At 43.8% G+C, this 23,118-nt stretch overlaps 1 protein-coding gene across 2 annotated transcripts in view; it reads right to left on the bottom strand.

Moving 5' to 3' along the window:
• CUNH21orf58 (chromosome unknown C21orf58 homolog) overlaps positions 1–23,118 on the bottom strand; it is a 64,727-nt gene that overhangs the window by 12,763 nt on the left and 28,846 nt on the right. For both annotated transcript variants that reach the window (XM_073577529.1, XM_073577528.1), the window contains exons 4-6: positions 16,547–16,607; positions 3,096–3,169; positions 2,409–2,591 (exon numbers count right to left, since the gene is read on the bottom strand). In XM_073577529.1, the coding sequence (XP_073433630.1) occupies positions 2,409–2,591; positions 3,096–3,169; positions 16,547–16,607 (318 nt within the window). The remainder of the gene's footprint in view (positions 1–2,408; positions 2,592–3,095; positions 3,170–16,546; positions 16,608–23,118) is intronic.

Genomic DNA, 23,118 nt, shown 5'->3' on the forward strand with positions numbered 1-23,118 from the left:
AGGCTGGACAGACATCTGACTGGGATGATTTAGCGAATCCTGCTTTGAGCAGGGGGTTAGACCAGATGGCCCAGGAGGTCCCTTCCAACTCTACGATTCTATGATTCTAAGGAAAAGCTGCTATCACCAACACCTGCTGCAACACCATGTGACCTAATATAACAAAGGAGGAGTGGTCACATCAGCAGGGAAACCAAAAACATGTAATAACCCCAGTGACCACCGGGGCAAAAGGTAAAACAAAGAAACCTATCAGGCTGTAATGGCACTTGTGGCCACCGGGGGCAAAAACCCATATTAAGCCCCAGCCTGAAAAGGGAAAAAAAGGTTTACCTGAGGCAATCAGGATCTGACACAGATCCAAGAATTGGACTGTGACACCCTGGTCCTGAGGCTCCATGTTAGCGGTCCTCTGCAGGGAATAGGCGGTAAGACAGCCCATTATAAGAGTCCGATACAACCGGTACCGGCGCTGTGAAGAGTGCCCCATATGTGAACAGGCTGCAGGTGTCAGCAGAAAACATGGCCCGCTGAGGGTCCCGGAAGTCTCGGCGAGTCCGAGACGTGGTAGCAGTGACAGCGCTATTTTCCCCCTGGATGCGGCCGGCGAATAAAGATGGCCACCGAGATTTGTCCAGGGGAAGGCTCACACGGAGTGAGACACGCCAATAGGAGGGCGGAGTTGGCGCCACAACCTTCAGAAAATGGTTGGAGAACTGCCGCAACGTCATGATGGAGGCCGGAGCTTCTCTAAAATAGGCCCAAGCCGGGGCCTAAATTTTCCCATGCCGGCCGGAACGCACCCGGAGAAGAGGGGAGTCCATGGCCCAAGCGCTTCGTCCACTGATGCCGGAGCCGAGTCCAAGACGTGGTAGCGGTGACAGCGCTTTTTTCCCCCTGGATGCGGCCAGCGAATAAAAATGGCCGACGAGATTTGTCCAGGGGAAGTCTCCTAGGGAGCGAGACGCGCCAATAGGAGGGCGGAGTTGGCGCCACAACCTTCAGAAAATGGATGGAGCACCGCTGCGACGTCATGATGGAGGTCGGAGGGGGCGGAGTTTCTCTAAAATAGGCCTGAGCCAGGGCCTAAATTTTCCCATGCCGGCCAGAACACACCCAGGGAAGAGGGGAGTCCGTGGCCCAAGTGCTTCGTCCACTGATGCCGGAGCCCGCCACCAGAGCCGCTCCATTCGTCACACCATATCACGGGCCTACACTTACTGGTGGTGTGCGTCCCGGTCTGGAGACCGCCGCAGCGTAGGACCCGGACTGAGAACTTTCAGGTCAGCTGCATTATGGACGGTGCATGGACTCCTTAATCCACCAACCCTTTGACAGGGTGGTGGAGAGGGACTGTCCGCTTTCTTCCATCACTATTGTTCTATCAGTGGTGATGCAGTGGGGGCTGCACGGATGCCATAAGAGCCTCTGTAAATCCAAGGGGTTCAATCCTCTAGGATGGGATAGGGCTGTTGTCCGGCTGTAAGCCTGGCTTCAGAAGGGTACATGGAGGCGACACTCCATGTTCCCGTCTGTTGCTGGTGCGGGGAGATCGGCAGCCTGAAGGGAACAGTCGCCCCTAAATCAAGCTCAGGCATGGCTATCAACGGTGCAGGAGGGAGTACATGGAAGGCGACACTCCACGTTCCCGCCTGTTGTAGGTTTGGGGAGATTGTTTGAAAGGTAGGTTTGAAAGGATCCGTTGCCCCTGTAGTCCATGGAAAAAATAGAAAAGGGTAAAATATAAAATAAAGAATTGTGGTCTGAAGACCAGACCCATGTGCCTCCTACGGACATTAAGCAGCAACTGGTTCGGACTGGAGCCAGTGGGGGGTGTATACTGCAGAGGAGGAGCTAATTTTTTATATTCACTTAGTCTCAGCCTCCTAATGACAGCAGCATGCACCCATGGTTCTGTATGCGAAGGAGAAAGCAGGCTTCAGCATTTGGGAATATGGCCTGACTCTGAGCCTGATTGAATCTATTGACTCTACCAGGTCTCTCAAGGTTCTTATTTTTTATGGAATAACAGGATATATAGACATAATGAATGGGCTCTTTGGTCCCTCTGTATGACCCAGAATGGAGAGTTTAATTTTTTTTTTATAGAACTTGGTAAATTTCCATTATAACATTAACCCCTGTATTGCCTATTTGTTAGGCAATCCCTGCATGTGTTGCGGCTGTCAAACAGCTGCGAGACATGCAGCCGCGGAGACTCAAATATATTATTCGAGCACTCCAAAGTTACCGTACTTGGTTACCACCTGAGCATGCTCAGATAACACCTTATCCCTGCACGTTCGCTCATCACTACTAAGGTATTGAAAGTTATTTTTAATGTAATGAGCTAAAAAAATAGAAGTGAACAAAAAAATTAGTCCCCCGTGCTATAATTCAAAGCATACCTGTTGTTGAATAATCCTTGGCGGTTCAGGTGGAGGTGGTGGAGGATAATAGCGCACAGGTGGTTCTGGAGGAGCGGCTGTGTGATATACATGTAAGGGGGGAACTTGATCTACATTGACTTTTTTCCTGCGTGTCCCTTCCCAGGTATGAGGTCGAGCTATCTCCTCTAAGAGCTGTTGCTCCTATGGTTAAAAGGTTAAGAGTCATAATAAGTGATATCTGTAATGGGACAAAATATTAATGGGAGTCAATGAGCATAAAATGACTGTTCAAACCAAGCAGAGGCACTCTGTGCATCCTTGCAATACTAAATCGTCCAGTGCACTTTCCTATCTACTGAGCAATCAATCAAGAAACAGGAGAGAACTGATAAATGCAAAACAAAAAGGTAGGAAGACGAACAGAACTGCTCAGCCATGCCAAGGGTGCACTGAGAACCAGTGCTAGGTTTGAACAGTCTTTTTTTTTTTTCTGACAGACTCCCTTAAAATCTTTTACATTTTGATATAGTCTAGAGATCTAATTGACTTTTTTTATTTTATTTATTTTACTAATTTATATAGCGCCATTAATTCCACAGCGCTTTACAGACGTTATTGGCAATGTTCCCAATGGGGTTCACAATCTAAGTTCCCTATCAGTATGTCTTGGAATGTGAGAGGAAACTGGAGAACCTGGAGACTTACTCGTAATTTGTGCAACAGATCCTTTCTCCGGCGCAGTGCGGACTGTAAAGCCTCCTCCTGACCATCATAGCTCCCTGAAAATAATCAAAGCATGATTATAAGGCCGGGGTCACACTAACCGAAGCAAAATACGGTCAGTATTTTACATGCGTAATACGGATGAATGACCCCTAAATAGTGCTCAGTATGTCATCCGTAAGCAAGGTGTGGTCGCGAATTTTGCGCATGTCAGCATCCGTATGTTATCCGTATGGCATCCGTATGGCGAGATTTTCTCGCAGGCTTGCAAAATGGACATATAATGGAGCCCTATGACAGGGTTTCTAACATTAGCACTGTTCCTCATTGTAAACTATTTAACCCCTTGTGAAGGATTGCAGCGTGGGACATGACTGAGCAGCGGAGAGGTAAGGATATTGGTGTTTTTTTATGTTTTTTTTTTGCAGGTCATGGTTTGTTGGGGATTACCAGAGTAATAAAAATTAGTCAAAAACTTGGTGTATTTATTTCATTAAAAGAATTTTTAATTAATGCCTGTGTGTGGTTTTTAACCCTTTTTTAGTATAGGGTTAATAATGGATCGGTGTCTTATTAACACCTCTCCATTATTAATCGGCTTAATGTCACCTTGCAATCGAATGGTGACATTAACCCTTTGTTATATTAACCCATTCGCCACCACTACAGGGCAATGGGAATAAAGAGGATAAGTGCCAGAATTGGCACATCTTATAGATGCGCCATTTCTGGGTTGTCTGTGGGGGGTTAAAAACAATGGTCCCTTTCATGGCTATTAAAATCTGCCCTCACTCACCAGCTTTACCGCTCTGGTTGACAAATTACCGCGGGAGCCCACGCATTTTTTTTACAACGAATTAATCCCTAAAATTCACACCTACACCTCCCAAATTTTACATATCAACCCTCATCTCATTACTAGTGAAAGACATAAAAAAACCATGAAATGAAAAGGTTTAATGTATGTAAACCATGTGTCATTTCATGTCGGGTTGGGGAATGATTTGATAGAAGCCGGCAATTGAATTAGCGGCTATTCTGCTATGAAGAACTCTGTGAAATATAAATATATATATATATGTGTGTCTCAATGACATGTAGATATATATATATTTGTATTCTATGTGTATATATCTATTCTTTCGTTTCTTTATTAAACCTGTCAGTGTGAATTTACTGTATAGCGCACTGAATTGCCGGCTTTTCTAAAGGACACCAGGTGTGTATTTCTCGCAAGTGACACGTGTGGTCCGTGTGTAATGCGTATTTTTTGCGCACCCATAGACTTGCATTGGCGTACTACGGGCGTAGTACGCTGACAATCGCAGCATGCTGCGATTGGCACGGACCGTAGAATACGGACGAGAAATATACGGCTGATGGGAGCTGCCCCATAGAGAATTATTTGTCCGTGTGTGATGTGTGGTTGTAACGCTTCTTACTCATCCGTATTCCTCTCTAGTGTGACCCCCGCCTTATATTGTAAATCCTTCTTGATTTGCTACAGAAGTCCCAGATGCTTTGCTCAAGAACTTTAACACATAGAATAACTGTTACGGCTCGTGAACGCGACTGATTTTCTCATACGAGTGCAGTCTGTTGTGAGTTCATTTTCCCCTTCATTACTGAGGCCAGAGGAACTCCCTCTTCTGGTAAAGAAAGGTAGTGAGCCTGATTATCAAACACCTGAGGCTGATGATGATGACTGGCTGAGTGGAGTTACTGACTGGATATAAGGCTGCCGATGCCCTTCTGCCCTGCGGGTGATTTCTCTGTGGGATCCTTGGAGACCAGTCTGAATTCCTGCTCCTCTAAAGCTAAGTTTGCTGCTCGGCCTTTTGCTTTGGTGCTTAGACTTTGTTTTGCTTTGTTTTTCTGGATTTCTGCCATTCCCTGCTGGGGTGTGCTGAATTCATTTAGCTCTGTCTTCTGAAAATACCTGAGTGCTGATTTAGTTTTTGAAGCCTAGCTGCTTCAGGGCCTTTTTCATATCAGCTTGTTGGCTTTTGTCTTTGATAGGGTTTTGGCAGATTGCAGACAGCAGCCTTCCTGTCCTTTCCTATCTAGGTAGTTTTGGGTCCCGTCTTTGCTCAGTCTATCTTTCTGTCTGTGTTAGTATTTTCATCTTGCTTCACCGTCATTATATGTTGGGGGCTGCCTATTGCTTTGGGGTCTGCTCTGGGGCAGTTTAGATTTCCCCTTTCTTTCTTTAGGCCTATGTAATTCTCCGGCTGTGATCGAGGGGTCTAGGGCATCGTAGGAACCCCCCACGGCTACTGCTAGTTGTGTTGATAGGTTCAGGGGTCTGCAATCTGATAGTTGCCAACTTCTCTGGTTTTCTGGACTTAGCTTGTATTTCTGCTTTTGTCTCCTACGGTGACTCATTCATAACAGAATCACCCGCCATACCGCAGATCCTAGGGTACTCAATAGCAGGAAAGAATTGTAAAAAAAAAAAAAAAAAAGTGTGTATATTTTTTCCTCTATATCTCTGAGGCCGTAGGGGGAATTTTTTTTTTTTCTTTCTCTCAATGGAGATAAAGCAATTGTCTGATCGTGTGGAGCAGCTCGCTGCGGAAGTGCGGGGAATTTCCGCCTACCTTGCTCATTCACATGCTGCTGAACCAAATATTCCTACACCTGATGTATTTTTTGGGGATCGGTCTAAATTTTTGAATTTCAAAAATAATTGTAAATTATTTTTTGCCTTGAAGCCTAACTCGTCAGGGAGCTCCGCGCAGCAGGTTAAAATTGTCATCTCTTTGCTGCGTGGCGATCCCCAGGATTGGGCGTTTTCTTTGAAACCAGATGATCCTATTCTGACTAATGTGAACGCATTCTTTCAAGCTTTGGGGTTGTTGTATGACGAACCTAATGCCATTGATCAGGCTGAAAAGACCCTGCTGGCATTGAGCCAGAGTCATGATTCTGCAGAATTGTACTGTCAAAAATTCCGAAAGTGGGCAGTACTTACTACCTGGAATGATAATGCCTTGGCTGCTCTCTTTCGGAAGGGGTTGTCAGAAGCCGTAAAAGATACTATGGTGGGATTTCCTGTTCCCTCTGGTCTTGACGATTCTATGTCATTAGCCATTCAGGTTGATCGGCGTTTGCGCGAACGCAAAGCTGCACGAGAGGTGTTGCCACCTGTTGAACAAATGTCTGAACCTATGCAATGTGATAGAGTTTTTTCCAGAGAGCAGCGTCAGGAGTTCAGAAGGCGTAATAAGTTGTGTTTTTTCTGTGGAGATGCCTCGCATATTATTTCTGTCTTTCCTAAACGAGAGAAACGCTTTGCACACACGTTTTCTGTTGGGGGTGTTCAACCTAAGTTTCTTCTGGCTATTACTCTGATCTGCTCCCTGTCCACATTTTCCACCAAGGCTTTTGTGGATTCGTGAGCAGCCCTAAACCTAATGGACTTGGATTTTGCTAAACGTTGTGGATTTCCGATGACACCTCTGCAGACGCCTATCCCTTTGAGGAGGATTGATGCTACTCCTTTGGCTAAAAATAAACCCCAGTTTTGGACCCAGGTGGTAATGCGGGTCGCCCCAGACCATCAAGAAAATTGCAGATTTTTGGTGTTGCATAGTCTGCATGATACTATTGTTCTGGGGTTTCCCTGGTTACAGATTCATAATCCAGTTTTGGATTGGAAATCTGTGTCTGTGGTGAGTTGGGGTTGTCGGTGTGCCTTTAGTGAGGCTCCGGTGTTTTCCACCTCTCCTCAGTCGCATGATGTTCCTGATTATTTGGCGGACTTTTATGATGTATTTAGTGAGAATGAGTCTGCGTCTCTGCCTCCTCATAGGAGTTATGACTGTGCAATTGAACTGAGCCCGGGGTGTAAATTTCCCAAGGGTCGGCTCTTCAATTTATCTGTACCCGAGCACGAGGCTATGCGATCCTATATTAAGGAGGCGTTGGAGAAGGGTCATATTAGACCATCCTCGTCACCCTTAGGTGCCGTTTTTTTTTTGTAGCCAAAAAGGATGGATCATTAAGACCTTGTTTTGATTATCGTGCCCTCAACAAAATTACTGTTAAATATCAGTATCCGTTACCCCTGATTTCTGATCTATTCTCCAGAGTTAAAGGTGCTTGCTGGTTTACCAAGCTTGACCTCAGGGGGGCGTATAATCTTATTCGCATTAAGCATGGGGATGAATGGAAGACGGAGTTTAATACTCCGGAGGGACATTTTGAGTACATGGTGATGCCTTTTGGGCTCACTAATGCCCCTTCTGTCTTCCAGTGCTTCATGAACGATATTTTCGGAGATTTTGTCGATACATTTTTGATTATCTATCTGGATGATATTTTGATCTTCTCCAAGGATTGGGATTCTCATGTGGAACATATTCGGACTGTGTTCCGGATCTTGAGGGAGAATTCCCTGTATGTCAAAGGATCTAAATGCCTTTTTGGAGTACAGAGGATTTCTTTTTTGGGATTTATTTTGTCCCTGTCAACTATTGAAATGGACCCGGCCAAGGTACAGGCCATTCACGATTGGGTTCAGCCCACTTCTTTGAAGGCCCTCCAGAAGTTTTTGGGTTTTGCTAATTTTTATCGGAAATTTATAGCAAAATGTTCTAGTATTGCCAAGCCATTGACTGATTTGACTAAAAAGGGTGCTGATGTGTTAAATTGGTCTCCGGAGGCTGTTTCTTCCTTTCAGGAGCTGAAGTGAAGATTCACCTCCGCCCCGGTTTTGCGGCAACCTGATGTCTCACTTCCATTCCAGGTAGAGGTGGATGCTTCTGAGATTGGTGCAGGAGCTGTTTTGTCCCAAAAGGATCCTGTAACATCTAAAATGAATCCCTGTGCTTTCTTTTCCCGAAAGTTCTCTCCATCTGAACGTAACTATGATGTGGGGAATAGGGAACTGTTGGCCATGAAATGGGCATTTGAGGAGTGGAGACATTGGTTGGAGGGAGCTAAGCATCAAGTCGTGGTCCTCACTGACCACAAGAATTTGATTTACCTAGAGTCGGCTAAGCGCTTGAACCCTAGACAGGCTAGGTGGGCCTTGTTTTTTACACGTTTTGATTTTGTGGTTTCTTTTCTTCCTGGAACAAAGAATGTCAAGGCAGACGCCCTCTCTAGGAGCTTCTTTGCTGATTCTCCTGTGGTGACCAAGCCTGCTACCATCTTAGGCGAAGGGGTAGTTCTTTCTGCCATCTCGCCCGATTTGAGACGTGCTCTGGAAGAGTTCCAGGAGGACAAACCTGAGCGTTGTCCCAGTGGAAAGTTGTATGTTACTGACCAGTGGAAGAAGAGAGTGATGTCTGAAGTTCATTGCTCTGCTTTGGCTGGTCATCCAGGTATTTTTGGTACTAGAGATCTGGTGAGTCGGTTTTTTTGGTGGCCCTCCTTGTCTCGTGATGTCAGGAATTTTGTGCAGTTCTGTGGGACGTGCTCCCGGTCTAAATCGTGTTCTCGCTCTAGTGGGTTGTTGATGCCTTTGCCTGTCCCCAAGAGGCCATGGACCCATATTTCAATGGATTTCATCTCTGATATGCCTGTCTCTCAGAGGATGACTGTTATTTGGGTGATTTGTGATAGGTTCTCTAAGATGGTTCATCTTGTACCACTCCCTAAGTTGCCGTCTTCCTCTGAGTTGGTGCCCCTGTTTTTACAACAGGTGGTTCGTTTGCACGGGATTCCTGAGAACATTGTATCTGACAGAGGAGTCCAGTTTGTGTCTAGATTTTGGAGAACTTTCTGTTCCAAGCTGGGAATTCAGTTGTCCTTCTCCTCTGCTTTTCACCCTCAGACCAATGGGCAGACAGAGAGAACAAACCAGACCTTGGAGTCATATTTGAGATGTTTTATTTCTGCTGATCAGGATGATTGGGTTTCATTTTTGCCCTTGGCCGAATTTGCTTTAAATAATAGAGCTAGTTCTGCCACTTTGATGTCACCTTTTTTTTGTAACTTTGGGTTTCATCCTCGATTTTATTCAGGGCAGGTGGAGCCCTCTGCCTGCCCAGGTGTTGACACTGTGGTGGAGAGAATGCACCAGATCTGGGACCAAGTGGTGGATAAGTTATCTCTCTCCCAGGAAAAGGCCCAGCGATTTTCCAACCGACATAGGACCATTGGTCCCCAGTTTAAGGTTGGTGATATGGTGTGGTTATGGTTAGCATCAAAAAATATTGCTATGAAGGTGGCTTCTCCTAAGTTTAAGCCTAGATTTATTGGACCTTACAAGATTGTGGAGATTATTAATCCGGTCTCTTTTCGTTTGGCTCTTCCTGTCACATTTAAAATCCATAATGTGTTCCATAAATCTTTGTTGAAGAGGTTTGTTGAACCTGTTGTTCCAGGGGTGGCACCTCCAGACCCTGTATTGGTTGAAGGTAACATGGAATATGAGGTAGAGAAAGTACTGGATTCCCGTCTGGCTAGACGGAGACTCCAGTATTTGGTTAAGTGGAAGGGTTATGGTCAGGAGGATAATTCCTGGGTCTCTGCCTCTGATATTCATGCCAAAAGATTGGTGCATGCCTTTCATCGGGCTCACCCTGATCGCCCTGGTGGCGTAGTTGAGGGTTCGGTGACCCCTCCTCAAGGAGGAGGTACTGTTGTGAGTTCATTTTCTCTTTCATTACTGAGGCCCGAGGAACTCCCTCTTCTGGTAAAGAAAGGTAGTGAGCCTGATTATCAAACACCTGAGGCTGATGATGATGACTGGCTGAGTGGAGTTACTGACTGGATATAAGGCTGCCGACGCCCTTCTGCCCTGCGGGTGATTTCTCTGTGGGATCCTTGGAGACCAGTCTGAATTCCTGCTCCTCTAAAGCTAAGTTTGCTGCTCGGCCTTTTGCTTTGGTGCTTTGACTTTGTTTTGCTTTGTTTTTCTGGATTTCTGCCATTCCCTGCTGGGGTGTGCTGAATTCATTTAGCTCTGTCTTCTGAAAATACCTGAGTGCTGATTTAGTTTTTGAAGCCGAGCTGCTTCAGGGCCTTTTTCATATCAGCTTGTTGTCTTTTGTCTTTGATAGGGTTTTGGCAGATTGCAGACAGCAGCCTTCCTGTCCTTTCCTATCTAGGTAGTTTTGGGCCCCATCTTTGCTCAGTCTATCTTTCTGTCTGTGTTAGTATTTTCATCTTGCTTCACCGTCATTATATGTTGGGGGCTGCCTATTGCTTTGGGGTCTGCTCTGGGGCAGTTTAGATTTCCCCTTTCTTTCTTTAGGCCTATGTAATTCTCCGGCTGTGATCGAGGGGTCTAGGGCATCGTAGGAATCCCCCACGGCTACTGCTAGTTGTGTTGATAGGTTCAGGGGTCTGCAATCTGATAGTTGCCAACATCTCTGGTTTTCTGGACTTAGCTTGTATTTCTGCTTTTGCCTCCTATGGTGACTCATTCATAACAGCAGTCCATGGTTTTCACAGATAGCACTCCTACCTACGATATTCTATGGGACTGTGCACATATTCGATCTTTTTCCTCTGACCAAGTGGTACTCAGAAAAATTGGAGGCACGTACAATTTTGATGCGAGTGTCGGATCAAAATCGGCAATGTACGTCTATAGGTCAATGAAAAAAATTTTAAAAAATCAGACAGTACTTTCTTTTTTCTTTTCACATCCGAGAAAAACTGATGCCCCTTTGATCAGAATTATAGGACCATTTTTCTCGGATATGAAAAAACAAGATTTTTGGTTGCTTACCATAAAATCTGTTTCTCGGAGTCTTCATTGGGGGACACAGGAACCATGGGTGTGTGCTTCTGCCACTAGGAGGTTGACACTATGCCATGAAAAAAATGTTAACTCCGCCTCTGCAGTCTACACCCCTCCAACCGGCTGTAGGACAATCAGTTAGTGAGAGAGCAGTAGGAAAAATTCATCATATTGGCAATAAACAAGCCACTCAAAATAATCCTAACAAGTAATACTGGCTGCCAAGGGAGGGTGCTGTGTCCCCAATGAAGACTCCGAGAAACAGATTTTACGGTAAGCAACCAAAAATTTTGTTTCCTCTATCACTTCATTGGGGGACACAGGAACCATGGGACGTCCTAAAGCAGTCCCTGGGGAGGGAGAAAACAGGAACTTAATTCAGGTCGGAGAACTCACCACTGCCGCCTACAAAATTCTTCTGCCTAGGCTGGCGTCTGCTGAAACGTAGGTATGAACCTTAGAAAAACCTTGAAAAGGTATGAACAGAAGACCAGGTGGCCGCCTTGCATAGTTGCATGACTGATATCTTATGGTGCACTGCCCAGGAGGCGCCCACTGCCCGGGTAGAGTGGGCCTTAACCCCAGAAGGAGGCACTCGGTTCTTAACATGGTAGACCTCCAGAACTGCCATTCTGATCCAGCGGGCGATTGTAGCTTTAGAGGCCGTCAGGCCTCTTCTCACACCACTCGGAATGACGAAAAGTGAGTCTGTCTTCCTGAAGGGCCGGTCCTAGCCAGATAGATACTTATCGCCCTGACCAGGTCTAGCTTGTTCAAAGAGCACTCCAGAGGATGAGTTGGAGTGGGGCAGAATGACGGAAGGATTATATCCTCATTCAGGTGAAAGGCGGACACCACTTTGGGAAGGAAGGAATGGGGAGGCCGCAAAACCACCTTATCTAGGTGAAGAATCAAAAAGGGAGGGCGACACAAAAGGGCCACCAGCTCTGAGACATGTTTGATAGAGGTGACAGCTACAAGAAATACTACCTTCCAGGACAAGAAGGTTCAAAAGGAGAATCTCTTAAAGCTTTCAGGACCAGATTAAGATCCCAGGGGGCCACTGGAGACCTGTACAGAGGGGCTGTATGTGCCACCCCCTGAAGAAAGGTTTTAACCTGCGGACGGGAAGCTAAATTCTTCTGAAAAAGAATAGAGTGTTGATACTTGGCCCTTTAAAGAACTGAGGGCAAGACCAGCATCTAACCCTGCCTGAAGGAAAGCTAGGATAGATGGTAAGGAACCGGACATGGGTATGATGTGATTAGATTCACACCAGCTAAAGTAAGCCTTCCAGGTTCGATGATAGACCCTGGAAGAAGAAGGCTTCCTAGCCTGGATCATTGTGCTGATCACCCGGTCCGAAAACCCGGATGCTCTCAGTATCATGGTCTCAAAAGCCATTCCGTCAAATTGAGCAACTGAGAATTCGGGTGGTAGAACGGTTTCTGGGCCAAAAGATCTGGTCTGTCTGGGAGTTTCCAGGGGGCGTCCGCGAGGAGATTGATTACCTCTGCGAACCAGGCCCTTCTGGGCCAATACGGGGCCATCAGTATGACCGGTACCCCTTCCGCCTTGCTCTTCTCCAGCAACCTGGGAAGGAAGGGAAGGGGACAACAGGTAAGGGAGTCTGAACTGTGACCATGGAATGGCCAGAGCGTTGACCCCTACTGCGAGAGGATCGTGGGACCTGGAGACAAACCGTTGGACCTTTCTGTTCTGCCGAGATGCCAGAAGGTCCACATTCGGGGTCTCCCATTGCAGACAGATCTGACAAAATACCTCCTGATGAAGGGACCATTCCCCTGCCGCAAGTCCATCCCGACTGGGAAAGTCGGCGGCCCTGTTGTCTACGCCGGGGATGTGAACTGCTGATATCACCGGAATCAATGCTTCTGCCCAGATGAACATCTTGGATACCTTGGCCATTGCCCGGGAACTCCGTGTCCCCCCCGGTGGTTGATATATGCCACTGCTGTGGCATTGTCTGTCTGAATCCGGACAGGCTGAACTTGAAGGAGGATTGAAGGATGGCCCTTAACTCGAGAGCGTTGATCAACAGAGAGAATTCTCAAGTCGACCAACGTCCATGAACCGTCAACTGACGGAACACCGAACCCCAGCCCAGAAGGCTGGTATCTGTAGTTATCACCTGCCAATGGATTGGAGGGAAAGACCGACCCAGGTGGACAAGAGGGGAGATTAGCCACCACTTGAGGGACTGTTTGACCTGGATAGAAGGGTAAAAAGAGCGAAGGAGGATCTCTCTCTGAAGTATCCTGGAGTGGAACAGAACAAAGAGGATTGCTTCTGAAGCTGCTACCATCCTCCCCAGGACCCTCATGGCAGAGTAGAAAGACAAGAGTCGGGGATCTAACAGAGAGAATTCCCAGCTGGAGGGTCGTTCTTTTCCCTTCGGGGAGCAAGACCCTTGACCGACTGGTGTCGAACAGAATGCCAAAGAACTTTAGGTGCTGAGATGGCGTAAGGCAGGATTTTTTCCTGTTGATAAGCCATCCAAAACGGGACAGAGTGTTGAGGAAAGCGGATATGTTCCCCTGAGCCTGGGCGAAGGATGGAGCCTTGACCAGAATATCGTCGAGATACGGGACAAGCACAATGCCCCTGACCCTTAAAATGGCCATTAGTGCCACCATAATCTCTGTGAATACACTGGGGGCCGTTGTGAGACCAAATGTAGGGTCACAAACTGGAAATGATCCTGCTGGACAGCGAAGCGCAGAAATTTCTGATGTCCCGGAAAAATGGGGACATGCAGGTAGGCATCCTGAATGTCCATGGAGCACAGGAACTCTTGTTCCTCCATAGAAGCGATCACTGAGCGGATCGACTCCATTCTGAAACGACGTAGGCGAACCCATTAGTTTATCATTTTGAGGTCTAGTATCGGCTGAACTGAGCCATCCTTTTTTGGTAACACGAACAGGTTTGAGTAAAAACCTGTGAAATGTTCCTGCTTGGGAACAGGGATGATTACTCCTGAGCTAATTGTCCTACAGCTGGTCAGAGGGGTGTATACTGCGGAGGCGGAGTTAACATTTTTTTCACGTCATAGTGTCAACCTACTAGTGGCAGCAGCACACACCCATGGTTCCTGTTTCCCCAAATGAAGCGATAGAGAAAAATGGTTGTCTGACCCTCTCCTGCCATAAAAGTGGCCACAAATGCTTTATCCTAGTTATTGACCATTATTGTGCCTCTTTTTTGCAGACAGCCTATTTATGATAGATAAAACTTTGATTAGTTGTTTTAGATGTTCTCTAGTAATGCAGTTGTACACTCTGCACCACGGGCGATCTACATGACAGCCTTCCAAGACACAAAAACAGAACACTAGTAAAAGATGTTAACAAAACCAGGGTATTTTGTTGATACGTTTTTTTGTGCATGTGTCATGTGTTCTGAATCCATTGATTTCTTGCTTATGCAAGCTTTGGGAGATCCCCGCCTCTCTCCTTTGGGACATGCATAAAAAGCCATTTTGCCCAGCGAGCCCATACCGGGCAGCACCTTTCTGAACCCTGCTCATGAAGGTATTATTCACATGTTCAGGTTTTTAAATATATTAGATAGGACTGCTCCGAGAAGGGTATGCCTTGACGCGGCGGAGTGGCTTAGCGTACATTTTTTTGCAAAAAAAGTATCAACAAAATACCCTGGTTTTGTTAACATCTTTTACTAGCACTTGCTACTTACAGTTACATATGTTTTACAGCAGAGTATTTATGCACGTTTGTCATACTGTGTTCTGTTTTTGTGTCTTAGTTCTTGGGTGGTGCGAACAGGGTCTTATGACCCGTTCAGTTTTTGTGCATGTGTCATGTGTTCTGAATCCATTGATTTCTTGCTTATGCAAGCTTTGGGAGATCCCCGCCTCTCTCCTTTGGGACATGCATAAAAAGCCATTTTGCCCAGCGAGCCCATACCGGGCAGCACCTTTCTGAACCCTGCTCATGAAGGTATTATTCACATGTTCAGGTTTTTAAATATATTAGATAGGACTGCTCCGAGAAGGGTATGCCTTGACGCGACGGAGTGGCTTAGCGTACATTTTTTTGCAAAAAAACGTATCAACAAAATACCCTGGTTTTGTTAACATCTTTTACTAGCACTTGCTACTTACAGTTACATATGTTTTACAGCAGAGTATTTATGCACGTTTGTCATACTGTGTTCTGTTTTTGTGTCTTAGTTCTTGGGTGGTGTGAACAGGGTCTTATGACCCGTTCAGTTTTTGTGCATGTGTCATGTGTTCTGAATCCATTGATTTCTTGCTTATGCAAGCTTTGGGAGATCCCCGCCTCTCTCCTTTGGGACATGCATAAAAAGCCATTTTGCCCAGCGAGCCCATACCGGGCAGCACCTTTCTGAACCCTGCTCATGAAGGTATTATTCACATGTTCAGGTTTTTAAATATATTAGATAGGACTGCTCCGAGAAGGGTATGCCTTGACGCGGCGGAGTGGCTTAGCGTACATTTTTTTTGCAAAAAAACGTATCAACAAAATACCCTGGTTTTGTTAACATCTTTTACTAGCACTTGCTACTTACAGTTACATATGTTTTACAGCAGAGTATTTATGCACGTTTGTCATACTGTGTTCTGTTTTTGTGTCTTAGTTCTTGGGTGGTGTGAACAGGGTCTTATGACCCGTTCAGTTTTTGTGCATGTGTCATGTGTTCTGAATCCATTGATTTCTTGCTTATGCAAGCTTTGGGAGATCCCCGCCTCTCTCCTTTGGGACATGCATAAAAAGCCATTTTGCCCAGCGAGCCCATACCGGGCAGCACCTTTCTGAACCCTGCTCATGAAGGTATTATTCACATGTTCAGGTTTTTAAATATATTAGATAGGACTGCTCCGAGAAGGGTATGCCTTGACGCGGCGGAGTGGCTTAGCGTACATTTTTTTGCAAAAAAACGTATCAACAAAATACCCTGGTTTTGTTAACATCTTTTACTAGCACTTGCTACTTACAGTTACATATGTTTTACAGCAGAGTATTTATGCACGTTTGTCATACTGTGTTCTGTTTTTGTGTCTTAGTTCTTGGGTGGTGCGAACAGGGTCTTATGACCCGTTCAGTTTTTGTGCATGTGTCATGTGTTCTGAATCCATTGATTTCTTGCTTATGCAAGCTTTGGGAGATCCCCGCCTCTCTCCTTTGGGACATGCATAAAAAGCCATTTTGCCCAGCGAGCCCATACCGGGCAGCACCTTTCTGAACCCTGCTCATGAAGGTATTATTCACATGTTCAGGTTTTTAAATATATTAGATAGGACTGCTCCGAGAAGGGTATGCCTTGACGCGGCGGAGTGGCTTAGCGTACATTTTTTTGCAAAAAAACGTATCAACAAAATACCCTGGTTTTGTTAACATCTTTTACTAGCACTTGCTACTTACAGTTACATATGTTTTACAGCAGAGTATTTATGCACGTTTGTCATACTGTGTTCTGTTTTTGTGTCTTAGTTCTTGGGTGGTGTGAACAGGGTCTTATGACCCGTTCAGTTTTTGTGCATGTGTCATGTGTTCTGATGACAGCCTTCCAATAGGCGCCCAACAATTCTCATGATCAGGTAAATAGAATGTTCTACTTTTGGCTCCTAATCAGTCCAAGCTGTCACCCATGGTCCAAGTTCACATCATGCAACCATCAAACTTATGCGACGCGAAAAAGAAGATAAGTAAATTTTGTGCTGAATTCTTACTTGCTGTCACTGGGTCCGTATCAGATGAATCATCCGCAATATCACGCTCATTTTCTAATCTCTATAATGACAACATGAAAGTTTTCTTTTTTTTTTTTTTTTTTAAATCAGAAACAACAATACAGTGCTAAAATATGTGTTTTTACTGTTTTCTTACGTTTATAAAAAAATAAATTATAGGTTGCGGAGTATGAGGTTACTTTCATAGTTTTATACATATTCTAGGATAATATGTCAATGTAAAGTGTGCATTTTTAAACAACATGTGTGCACAATGATATTATTTTTACTTTGTCACAAATTATGCCAATATTTCTAAAATGTGCTACATAAATCTTCCAAATAATGAAACACATCAAAGAAATTAAAGGGAATCTGTCATTAGGTGTCTACTGATCAAATCAAAGGCAGCGTGAAACAGAGCCAGACTGCGTGATAGCATTTCAGAGATAATACAGCTTGAAAAGATGATTGGGGGAGACATGACCGAGACATGAGGCCGCGGCAACTCGAACATAGTATTCGAGCATGCCGAAGACACGCAGTGAGCACCCGAGCATGCTCAGATAACACCTTATCCCAGCACGTTCAAACATCCATAGTCTCTATATTTATACACATGGGAAACACCTGTCAATCAAGCCATCCGGGGACTGCAACGGACTAGTCAAGTCTCTTCCTATGATTCCGGAATAAAACATATCTGTCTACAATTGCGCAGCCAGGCGGTAATTCATGGTGCTCACGCAAGCATAAATTTAGTGACAGGTTGCTAGCTTACAGAACCAATGCATATCCGTTTTTTAAAGAGGGCCCATCCGCTATTCTGTTTTACAAAATATTTGCATCCCTGATAAAAATAACAAAGTTGGAGAATCTTTTGTTAGAAATCTGTGCCGAGCTGTTACTCTGTTTTTCCTCCAGGAATTACATGAATAGGATATTTTAAAATGTGGATATTTTTTAAATCACTTATTATACTGTATATTGAAAATCAACAAATTACCATGGGTTATTCAATTCTCAAAATACATATTAAATATACTTGTAAATTTGAATGCAGATACGTCAACAAGACTGTGGCAGAAAGCATCTACAATGTCTGGAGATGCGTCTGCAGATACCATTCCTTCGGTCATGACATTGTGTCCCCAGAAGGTCTGACGCTGCCAACACTTATTAGGGCTCGTTCAGACGAGTGTATTATACGTACAGTATGTAGACTGTCCATGCTGAAATCGGATATTACCCATGGAGCACACTGACCAATATTATTGAATAGAGCTGTTAGAGACTTTTTTCATATAGTATACCGAGTGTATAAAAGATGGACCTAAGGCTAGTTTCACACTAGCGTTCTCGGGCGCAGCGCCACCGCTTTGCTCCGCCCCCAGCCACGCCCCCTCCGGTCAGCTCCTCCTAGGTTCGCATGACGCTGCATGAGATCAGCTTACCCTATACTTAGCGTTGGGTACGCTGACCGTGCGCTGATCGTCCGCTGGTATGATTTTGCTGGCGCTGCGCCCAGCACACAAAAATGCAACACAGCGCGTTTTTGTGTGCTGGACGCAGCGCCAAAAGGGCGCAGCGCCAGCAAAATCATACCAGCGCACAGTCGGCGTACCCAACACTAAGTATAGGGTACGCTGATCGCATGCAGCGTCATGTGATCCTAGGAAGAGCTGACCGAAGGGGGTGTGGCCGGGGCAGAGCTAAGCGGCGGCTCTGCGCCGCGACCGAGAACGCTAGTGTGAAACTAGCCTTAGACAGTATTACATTGTTTAGGGGCATACCTCTTCACCAAGGGTTATGGTAACAGAGTTTTTTTTTTTTTTTTCTTGCATTTTCACTAAAATTTTCAGTAGGAATAATATAGCGTTATATCAAAAGTTGTCCCGGTGAAATTTTATGAGAAATGCAAATAGTTACCAACGCACACATGTCAGAAAAGACGACAAGTCCTCTTTCAGGAGCTGCATCATTAAAGAGCAATGGAATCCCACATAATATATTGTCAACTATTTCAAATACAGTAATTAAAAGCATGTCGGACAAACAGAAGAAGCGAGAGTGCAGCAGTGCAATAGTGACCACGTGGAACGGCACCAGTGCCGGAGGGTGTTTTTATTTTACAAAGGGGACTCCTTAAATTTAAAAAGAGATTGTCCAGGAAGTGCATAATACCTTTAGGCCGGGGTCACACTTGCAAGACACTCGCACAAGTCTCACGTCTCAATACGCGGCACTGCCGCCGGCACTCGGACCTGAACGCTCAGATGCCTAGAAATACATGCAGCCGCACACTCCGGTCCTGAGTGCCGGCGGCAGTGTCGGGTATTGAAACGCGAGACTCGTGCGAGTGTCTTGCAAGTGTGACCCCGGCCTTAATATAACTAACAGAAGTTCAGTGTACAGAGAGTCATTATAAAATCTAGATTTAATTTTATTTTCAGTCATATATTCTATATATAAAATGAAATATGCTTTTTTTTTATTTTAACACATGGTGGTAGATATAGGCCAGCGCTCATCAAACTGTAAGACCATGTGTAGATGTTGATTGTTTTGGGAGTCTCTTACCTCAGTATTTGTAGGTTAAAACCAGGAGGCGGTGAAAAATGTGGTGACGTGTTTCTATTATACTTTTCCTCTGATTGTTCCACTCTTGGTTTTGTCTTACAAATACTGAGGTAATAAACTCACCAAATACTGAAAGTGTGAACATGGCCTAGGTATCCCCTTATTTCTTGGTGAGACCCCGATGAGGAGGCAGTTTTTACAGAAGTGAATCTTGCAGACATTTATATGGCTGCAGTAATCTCTGGTTTAGCAACATAATTGACTAATTCTTAAGTTGCTTTTTTTTACGTTATTTAGGCCACTTGCACACGTAGAATATTTGGTCAGTATTTTACCTCATATTTGTAAGCCAAAACCAGGAGTGGAACAATCAGAGGAAATGTATAATAGAAACACCTCACCACTTCTGGATTTATCACCCACTCCTGGTTTTGGCTTCCAAATTCTGAGGTAAAAAACTCACCAAATGTTGAACATGTGCACATGGCCTTAGAGCCTAGCAGACATGCTAAAAGATAACACTGTGTTACGAAGGTTTTGTCCCTCGGACAATTTTGAGTGTTCCTGATAGATTTTTTCATGCTGATTTCAGAAATGACTTCAGATTTTTCCTATCACGTAAGGTTTTTGAGAAATTTTACGAAACATTATAATATTCTGCTATAATTGTAAAAACTCATATATGAACTTTTTCTGCAACAGTATATTCTGAATTTTCCACTGAAATAACATAAATCGCTGATCTACACATATGCAAGCACTTATTATGCGAATTCCGGCACAGGCGCAGTGAATCATTCGGCTGACCGTGTACGGAGCATACATCTCCTAGGCAGGGGAGAATCAAAAGACAATACTGACATATTTAGAGCATGACTAAATGGATCACGACCTTCAATGCCGTTCGCTGTCCCAAAGATATGGAGAGAACAGAGAGATCATGTAACAGATTGCTACTTCTGTCTTACAAATGTAACAGGATATTCAGCAAAGAACAAGAAGTCAATAGAACATCCTAATCTTCCTTCAGCCATAAGATCAGTGCCACACGATGAAAGTCTTCATGTTCCAAAGCCGCCCAAAGTATGGACAATGGAGGACGACAAAGATGAACTAACAATGTCAGTGGAAAATGAAACTGCTGCAGACCCAGACTTTGAGCCTTCTACATCTAGTCCACATCTGTTCAGACAAGCTGATCTGAGTGACTTGGTCAGAGATTTGAAATTGTCAAAGAGGCAGGCAGAATTATTGGGATCAAGGCTACAAAGAACGGAATCACTTATTACCAGGAACAAGAGTTTCTGTTTTTCACAGTCGTCAAGAAGACCTTAATCAATTTTTCAACCATGTCGACAGTTTAACCTTTTGCAACGATGTCTTGGGGTTGTTTGGTGCTCTTGGATGTGAACATGACCTGAAGGAATGGCGACTGTTCATTGACTCGTCAGTTTTAAGTCTGAAAGCTGCTTTACTACACAACGGAAATATCTATCCTTCTATACCTATTGGACATGCCGTACACATGAAAGAAACGAACGTATGAGAATATGGAGTTACTGTTGACCCACATTAATTATAGAAATTATAACTGGAACATATGTGGTGATCTAAAAGTTGTTGCACTTCTTCTTGGACTGCAGCTTGGATATATCAAGTATTGTTGTTTTAATTGTGAGTGGGACAGTCGTGCATGAGAAATGCACTATTTCAGAAACGACTGGCCACTCCGCGAAAACCTGGTTGCTGGACAGAAGAATGTTAAACATAATCCTCTCGTTGATCCAGCAAAGATATTTCTCCCTCCTTTGCATATTAAAGTTGGGGTTATGAAGAATTTTATGAAAGCAATGAACAAAGAATCGGTAGCCTTTTCTTACTTGCGACAGAAATTTCCAAGAATATGTGATGCAAAGATTAAAGAAGGTATTTTTATTGGCCCACCGAAAAAACCCCCCAAAAACAATGAAACTTTATTACAAGCATAAAAAAACACAACAATAAGAGTATATATAGAAAAGAAAGAATAAAAATATGTAAAAGTACAAAAAATTAAAATATAAAACAGAGTGCTATGGATCACGGGGTTAAAACATGGCTATAGTTAAAAAAGGTGAGACCTCAAGGGGTATTAGAACCTGGCTCATAAAATGCAAATGGAAGGTATTAGTCCACTAGACCATAAGACTTGACTGTGGTGGTGTGAAAAGTAAATTGAGGGGTTAAAAACAATGAAATTACAAACATAGAAAACACAACAATAAGAGTTTATATAGAAAAGAAAAAATAAAATTATGTAAAAGTACAAAAAAAAGGAGTGCTAAGGATCACGAGGTTGAAACATGGCTATAGTTAAAAAAAAAAAAAGCTATAGTTAAAAAAGGTGAGTCCTCAAGGGGTATTAGAACCTGGCTCATGAAGTGCAAGTACAGACTATAAAGTGCGGATGTAAGGTATTAGTCCACTAGACCATTAAGCTTGACTGTAGTGGTGTGAAGAATAAATCTTTTCCCCCTCTTCTATCAGATAAAAGCATCATTGATAATATTGAGGCCATAGGGACCAATTGTCTTTAATTTATAAATCCAATAGACCTCTTTTCTATTCAGTGCTTGGGTTCTATTGGAAATGTGTTCAGGGATGTGTTCTATAGGAAAAATGATAGCTTTAGAAAAATCTCTTTGGCGAAATAAATCAAAGTGACGTGACAAACCGTGTTTTTGATACCCAGTTTTAGTGTTGTGTCTATGAGAGTTCATTCTACAGTGAAGGGGTTGTGTGGTTCTGCCAACATACAATTTAGGACAAGGACAAAGGATGACATAGATGACAAAGGAAGACACACAGGACAGGTGGTTAGTGATGGTGAATTTTTCTGAGGTGAATGGATGTGAAAAGATGAATGTATTATGAGCAATATTACTGCATAGACTGCACCTGGGTTTCAGGCATCTGAAAATGCCTGGTGTCAAGCCAGTGCAGTTATCAGGAGTACACTGGGTCAATCTGCTAGGGGCCAGATGTTTTTTAGTGATCTGGCCTTCCTAAAAGTGACAGTAGGTCTATCAGGCAGAACTTTATTGAGTATTGGATCATTTTTGATAATATACCAGAGGTCACCCAACATATTTTTTATCTCTTTATGTTGGGAGTTATAAGTAGTGATAAAGTTGGCCTGATAGTTATCATGTGCATCCTTTTCTTTAGATCTCTCACTTAAAAGAGTTTGCTGATTAAAATTTTTAAAAACATTATTAAAAGTAGAATGAACCAATTGGGAGGGGTATTTTTGAGCAAGGAATCTTCCCTTGAGGACCTCAGCTTGATTATTAAAATCCTCGTCCTCTGTGCAATTCTTTCGGATTCTCTGAAATTGATTATGAGGGATGTTAAAAAGCCATTTGGAATAGTGGCTACTCTTAAAATGGACATAACTATTGGAGTCAACTTTCTTAAAAAAGGTTTTGGTATGAATTTTGGAATTTTTTATAAAAAAAGTGATATCAAGAAAGTCCATCTGGGTATTACTAATGTGGGGGGTGAATTCCAAACCCCATGTGTTATTTTGTATAGAAGAAATAAAAGCATCAACTGAAACGTGACTGGTGTCCAGGATTAAGAATAAATCATCGATGTATCTTCTATATAAAACAATACCCTCTAGAAATGAATCAATAGTAATAAAAACATTCTCAAAGACCCCCATAAAAAGATTAGCATAAGTTGGCGCGACCCGTGATCCCATAGCGGTGCCTCTGATCTGATGATAAAAATCCCCCAAGAAAGTAAAAAAATTATTATGTAAAATAAAATCCATCCCATTAAAAATAAATTCCTTTTGAGGGTCAGACAGTCGACTGTCGGTTAAAAGAAATTTTTTAAAACAGCTCAAACCCAGTTGGTGATCAATGTTGGAATACAAAGCAGATACGTCAAAAGAAATAAACACATAAGAATCTTTCCAAGGTGTGTTATTAGTTAAATTGATCAGT

Source organism: Dendrobates tinctorius, unplaced genomic scaffold (genome assembly GCF_039654945.1).
Source record: "Dendrobates tinctorius isolate UK_male_01 unplaced genomic scaffold, ASM3965494v1 ptg000056l, whole genome shotgun sequence".
Classification (NCBI taxonomy): Eukaryota; Metazoa; Chordata; class Amphibia; order Anura; family Dendrobatidae; genus Dendrobates; species Dendrobates tinctorius.